We start from the raw sequence: 7,079 nt of genomic DNA on the forward strand, positions 1-7,079 counted from the left end.
TCTATTATTATTGAGTTTCTACCCTGCTTGCTGTATATAAAACCCATGTCGTGCTATAGTCTTCTCAATGTTCTCTTATCAAAATTTAAAAGATGCTCCATTTCGTTAATTTTTCCTAGAACCACGTCAAGGTTTGGAAAACCTTGTCCATAAAAAAACCGTGCACTACTTGTCTTATTTCGAAGCGAGTTACTTCATCGTATTTATTCTCACGGCTAATCGAATAACCGGTTCTTTTTTTCTTATGTGAGTTGGGAGTAGCCCATTTTCACTTTTACCTCTATATATCAGATAATCGTTCGTTCAGAGACTTCAGTCATAGGAGAAACTTCCCGCAGTGTTGATAAACTTTTATCATTGTTACTGTTTGACAAATAGTTAAAAACATTTAACACTATTTTTGTGCATTCGCTATTTAAAAAATTACTGTTTTTGAATTGTATTACACTTATTGAGATTGACACGACACAAACGTCTGACACCAACTCAATATCCTTTTAATGATTCCCAACATTTTATCTAGCTGAATTTATAATTGCAGGCATTAAAGAATAATTTTAAATTTATAATTATATTTTCTTAATTCTTAATTATTTTCTAATGTCTGTAACTGTAAATTCAAGTAGAGAAAGCTTGGTGCCATTAAAAGAATATTAGATTAAAAAGGGATTGTACAAATAATTATTTCATTTCCACGAATTGCAAACAATTTTGAAAAGAAGGTATAAAACCGAAAAAACTAGATTCCTGAAGTATAACTTTCTATTTTTAAAATAACAACAGAAAAATTATATAATTAAAAAAAAAAACTTCAAAAAGCAATATTTTTCCATTGTACATTCATAAATATTTCCCAAATTATAATTCTTTTATAGCGGCCGGCCCATACCGTACGATTAAAAACTTTGACAACCCTGTAGTTAGTTCTGACATATAGAAAGCACAGGCCCATCTCTGTAACGCTGCCATCTGAATGTGAATTTTAGTATATGTAGTTATAATATAAAAATTGTTTATGTCAGCGAGTATCTGTGACCTCAGGGTTCTCATATTGGGCCTCCCTTATTTAATACTTATACCTATTTGTTAATGACATATCATCAGTCATTAATAGTGGTTACTTTCTAATGTTTGCTTACGACATTAAAATATTCCGAATAGTTAATATCCTAGTTGATGCCTTTTTGTTACAAAATGATTTTAAAAGCTCAGCTAGTTGGTGTGAGATAAATAGGCTACACTTGAATATAAAAAAATGTTTTAAAATTACATTTGATATTAATAATATCAAAGATTTGGGTATAAATTTTGATTCTAAATTAAATTAACTTTTAAATATCAGATTAGTGAAACTTCAACTAAAGCGTTGGGATTTATTCTTAGAGTTAGTTCGATCGGTTTTGGAGTACCTACCATTCTCTCATTTGTTCTCTTTCATATAATATTGATATCTACAGTATCCAGAGATTTCAAAATAAATTTTTGAGGGTGTGCTTACCAAATTGGTTTTATTAGACAGTACATTTTACCAAATTGGTTTTATTTATTAGATAGACAGTACAAGTTCATCACTGTCTCGTTTTCTTGCTTTCAGTTGTAACTTTTGTCAAAAGATTTTCTATCAGGTTAACAGAAATACGAGGAGATCTTCCGATTCTCTGTGAATCAGAAATTTCATCCAAATACTACAGTCTTTAACTTTACCGGCTTGTTACAGCTTTCTTTTTCAGAAATTTTTTGCGTTTAGAAATTTTTACATAGATGGCAGTCAAAAATAGTCTAAGTACCATATTAGGAATTAAATATAAATAAATTATTAAATAGTTGACATATTTTTATTTCACAATATTTAATTCAATTTTTAAAATGTGGAAGACGGTGTTCTACTGTTCGATGCTGCGACGGAACTTGTGTGGATAATCGTCAATTTCTTAAATAGATAAGAGTCAGCCTAAAACATCGGCAACACATTTTACTTTATTTTCCAAATATCACATTTTTTTGGCATTTGACATGAAATTGTTATGAACTTGGGGTATTGTATTGTATTAAAATTATTGAAATGAACTAATGAACCTTGTTCCCGTTATTTACTGGTATAAACAATGAGAAGCATAATCAATATTAGGGCTAGGACATTAAATAAATTAGTAAACCGTTTCGATGTCACAAATAAAGTAAATATTTTGGGTAAGAATTGATTCTTATCTATTGGCATAGTAAATTTCCAAATGTGTAATTTATGTAAATATGTTCATTTAATCATGTATATGCTTTATTTTTTAATTATTTATAAAAATATATGGGTATAAAGAATATTACAAGTTATAGATTGCAATATGTATGTGATTTATTTTAGGAAATTACAATTGCTACAATGAACCATTTTATCAAACTTATTCGTGTTTAACACCTAGATCTGTGATATTTTACAGACCAGCAATATATCAATCATGTAGGTTTCAAAGCACAGATATTAAGGAAGCAGCTAAAGATGACACTAAAAAGTCTGAAAAAGAGTTACCTGAAAAAATTATTGTCAAGGAAACCCTTTCGAGAAAAGAGAAGTTAAAAAAGGCTGTAAAAGAATATGGTTCAACTGTTATTGTATTTCACATTGGAATATCATTAATATCATTGGGCACTTCATATTTACTAGTTTCATTGTAAGTATTAAAATTTAACTCTTTCCGTCTCTACATCATAACTTGGAACACCTTCATATTTAAAAAGTTAACAAACAGTATTTGTTATTAAAGTCATATTAATTATAGCAGTTTAATCCTCAACATATTTAAAGAATACTCATTGTTCAAGATCTAGGATTATTTAGCATTTAAAGTGCAAAATACTATCATATGTAATTAAATGAATATAATATCTAAATTCCATGTGTTCTGTATAGACTTGTTGACAATGCTTTCTCGAGTTTCTAATTGGCACTCTTAATACTTTCATTACCTATGGCTTCCATCTATATCATAATAGTTATTTCTCCTAAACCAATGATGTTTTTTAATGTCATTTGCAAATATATATTATAATTGTAAACAAGTCAGCATGAAGCAACATGGGTCTTCATTGGCATGTATGGGTTATTCCAGACAACTGGGGCTTTATTTATCTGCCCTCTTAGGTCTCTGACTGAGTCATGGCAACTGGATAAATGTATGCAGATTTACTTAAATTGATTTAGCTGTTCTATGTCTTTGTTTTCCACTTTGAGCTTACATCTAATTGGATCTTTGTCTAAATGGCTCTTTGTTTTCTGTTTTTGTCTTTTCGTTTTCTGTCTGGGTATGCTTATGTTAAGCTGATGGCATGCTTGTCAGAATCTGTGAAGTTGTCTTTGTAGGTTGTCTTCATTCTCTGCAGTCAAAACGGCCTCCTCTGCATAATACACCATACCACTTCTGCTATATGTACATCTTCATTTGTACCTACCTAGTAATTTAGATTAGGAAGAATTAATCTTAGAACACTGGTACACAATAGGCTGTATAAACATATACAGGGTAAATAAATAATAGACTGTATAAAAATAACAAGGTAAAAATAGGTGAAGAAAACAAAATATTTAAATAGAAAGATACCATTACTTTGATGTGTGGTCAAAAATAGATGAAACTATTAGGGTGGTACTGAACGGGATATTTTGAGGCACATTTTTGAGGGATTATTTACTATTTTTACAAATAAAAAACCACTGACAATAGCGGAGTGGGTAGTTCTAATGGTTGTTTTGTACAGAGGATTCACAATACAATCATAAACACAGAATATTTAGGTACATTTCCGGTAGAAACTCTAAAGGATTATAAAGGAATATTGTAGGTGGTAACTTTTTAAATGAACATATTTAACAGTTGTTTTATGGAGCATTAGTGACTTAAAATGTGAGGAAATCTACTGGATGAGTGAAATAAAATTTAATAAAATAACACAAGATTGAACACGATATAACAATCTGATTTTTTTGACACATTACACACTAATATGTTAAACAGTAAAGGGCTGAGACTATCTCCCTCACTGATTCCCCTGGGGTTGGTAAGTTAGCTGTATTGTTATTGTTTGTTTTAATCTTCATTGTATTGTTCTTTATTTGTTTTGTGATTTGTCTAAATTTTGTAATATATCCTTAAGTTTGGCTCTATCAAATGCTTTTGATAAATCCACAAAGCATACATGTGCTGATTGGTGTATTCTATAGACTTGTCTTTATCTTGTTCCATAATGAATATTGCGTCCGTTGTCATCCTATATTTTCTGAAACCGTGTTCTTCTTCTCTGATATTCATTTGTGATTCCAATTTGTCCTTGAGTAGGCTTGTAAATAGCTTCATTGTCATATTTAAGAGAGTTATTCCTCTGTAGTTGTTCGGACATATAAATCGGATTTGTAGTACTCATATGTCAGTCTTTTAGTATCTTCATTATGTCTGAAATTTTGTTATAATATTCTGATGAATTTTGCGAATTCCTGGCTCAGATCTGGCATCTGAATTTGGTGTTTATTTTCTGTTTTCTATGGATACTTCCACGGCTCAGTATTCTAATAAAAATTATAAATATATAGTTTTGTTTTATAATTAAATGAAATGTTTACATGTTGTATAATGGACTCTCTTATAAAAGTAATCGACTCTTCCACTTATTTCTATCGTGACGATCTGTTCTGCCGTGTCGTGACTATCTGCTCTGCATTTTACTATAGAGAAAAATTAATATAACGCTAGTATAAAATGGCGGTTCAAAGAATATCATTTAATATATGTATATCATCATATCATTTCTCAGTTTGAATGTATGAATTTCTAAGTTTTTGTTTTTTAAACAAATTCTCCCTATGTTTATAGCAATAGCTCTTAAACAATTTATCAAAAATCAAATCAAACAAAATCTTTATTTTTAGTGGATTAGATGTAGCTGCACTTTTTCAAGCTGTTGGACTGGAAGAATGGATCAAAAACAGTAATGTCGCAACTAATGCCGGGACTTTTGCAGTTGCTTACGCTCTTCATAAAGTTTTTGCTCCAGTACGAATTACAATAACTCTAGCATCAGTACCGTTGATTGTCAGATATCTTAGGAAAGTAGGGTTTTTAAAGAAATAAAACGTTTTTATTATTAGATAAGGTTTAAAATATGGACTGACTTATTTGTGATATAATACAAATAGTTTATCCCTTGATACATTATTTTAAAATATTATTTCATATTTATTTTATTGTTCATATTAAAAAAATCATTTAATATAAATATGATCATGGTTATTATTAATAAAATTGGAATTTCTTAATCCTACTTAAATTACTGTACATTATAGAATTACTTTTTACTAATATAATCGATTTAAATGTTATCCCATATTATTTAAATTTTTTTCATATACAGGGTTCCCACTCAAAAGAGTCCTCCTTAATATTTGGCAATATTTATGGGATTTTCTTAAAGCATATTATTCAGCACTTCGTTATTGATATTTTATGGACTTTACGGTTATAAAATTTTTATGTTTAAGGTATTAGTCATATTGTAACTGGCTGATTGACACCTAGTCTATGCCAATAAGAAAAAAAATTATAGGATTTTGTGAAAATGCTAGAAAAAGGTCGGTTTTATTCCAAAGCGGACATCTTTTAACGATTTAGATATCTGTAATTTGTCAACCTCCCCACTTTCAGTATCGTAAACCTTTAATTTTAAATAGGGAATATATTATGTGCGGCACATCATTAGACAGGTATTTTGCTGGAGAATTCAGGCATCCATGTTATTTTTCCATATTAAGTCTATTCTTGTGAAAAAGTATCAATTCATTAAAAAAGTGTTAAACCTCTTAAAAACTAAAAGTAGCGCCTATGTTTTGCTCGCGTTAATTTCAAATTTTTCCGTTCACGTCAAAAACTACATTAAAACGAAATTTGCAACATTAATAGAAAACTTTATTAAAGATAACGTAAATAAAATTAATTTAACTTTTAAATTATAAATTCATAGTTCAAAACAGTTTACTCATCAGATTGTCTATCGTTAAAAATCGATTAAAAATCTTTGAAATAAAAATCGACCAAATATTGCCAAATATCAGGTATGTGCCACTCTGTTAAGTGGTCAACATGCTATATACAGAGTGGCCCAAAAGTTTGGAAACGGTCAATTATCTCGTAAATTGCTAGTCATAATTGTACAAAATTTGAGGTACGTATTTTGGGATACGGAGATTCCATATTTGATATTTGCAATGTTGCCAGATTTGCCGTTTCTCTTATATTATTAGTAACTTTGGTTTTTCAAATTCATCGCCCTGTACATTCAGTCATTATTGGAATCTCCTATTCAATACTAGTTCAACCATATGTAACACTCATGATTTTATGTAGTCTGGAAGGTCTTAAATACATAAAACAGAAGTCTTGCAACGCCTAATTGTCTCAATAAATATTTTGATAATATTTTCAACCAGCGGCGGCTCGTGGCCTAAAAAAGTAGTGAAGATGAGGAAAGCTTGCCGGAGCCAAAAGGAGTTTTGGTACCTAATTCGCGCCCAAATCTCATAAAAAATTCGTTAAAAAAAATGTTTACAGTTTATGGCCCTAATAACTTGAAAACAGTTTTTCATGTTCAGTTCTGCTTGCCTGGGGTATTTTAGTTCTGAACCTCGACATTTCATTGAGGGTTTTTTGGCGATTAAAACACCACGCCTGGGGTTGGTGAGTTTCGATTCAGCCGCCCACTCTAAGTCAGATGCTGATTGCAGCCGACCACTCTGGATCGAACAGAACAGATGAAAAGAACATCCCTTTTATCTTCATTTTTCCAATGCCTAAATGGACTTTCTAATATATTACACACCAAGTCATTAATTTAGCCACCATTTAATATAGTCTTCTGCAGGTCATCATGCAGGGTAGAGTCGATGGCAAAAAGGGAATAGGTAGAAAGAGGAAATCATGGCTGCGAAATATTTGAGACTGGACAAACATGACTGTAGACGATTTATTCCACGTTGCAAAAGACAGAGAAATTTTTAGAAATGTGGTCGTCAACCTCCGTTAATGGAGACGGCATAGGAA

The 7,079-nt window shown here is 30.5% G+C and overlaps 1 protein-coding gene across 1 annotated transcript; it reads left to right on the forward strand.

The window, feature by feature from the left end:
• Window positions 1–1,899: 1,899 nt before the first annotated feature.
• Window positions 1,900–5,399, forward strand: LOC140433273 (protein FAM210B, mitochondrial-like). Its single transcript, XM_072521304.1, has 3 exons — window positions 1,900–2,190; window positions 2,360–2,666; window positions 4,916–5,399. The coding sequence occupies exons 1-3, from the start codon at window positions 2,106–2,108 to the stop codon at window positions 5,115–5,117; spliced, it is 594 nt and encodes a 197-aa protein (XP_072377405.1). The 5' UTR covers window positions 1,900–2,105; the 3' UTR covers window positions 5,118–5,399.
• Window positions 5,400–7,079: the final 1,680 nt, after the last annotated feature.

Source organism: Diabrotica undecimpunctata, chromosome 2 (assembly GCF_040954645.1).
Source record: "Diabrotica undecimpunctata isolate CICGRU chromosome 2, icDiaUnde3, whole genome shotgun sequence".
In the NCBI taxonomy this organism is placed as follows: Eukaryota; Metazoa; Arthropoda; class Insecta; order Coleoptera; family Chrysomelidae; genus Diabrotica; species Diabrotica undecimpunctata.

Coding starts and splice junctions, on each gene's coding strand:
- LOC140433273 (XM_072521304.1), top strand. CDS start 2,106: ATGAGAAGCATAATCAATATTAGGGCTAGGACATTAAATAAATTAGTA. Junction 2,191..2,359: donor AAATAAAGTAAATATTTTGG/GTAAGAATTGAT, acceptor GATTTATTTTAG/GAAATTACAATTGCTACAAT. Junction 2,667..4,915: donor TCATATTTACTAGTTTCATT/GTAAGTATTAAA, acceptor CTTTATTTTTAG/TGGATTAGATGTAGCTGCAC.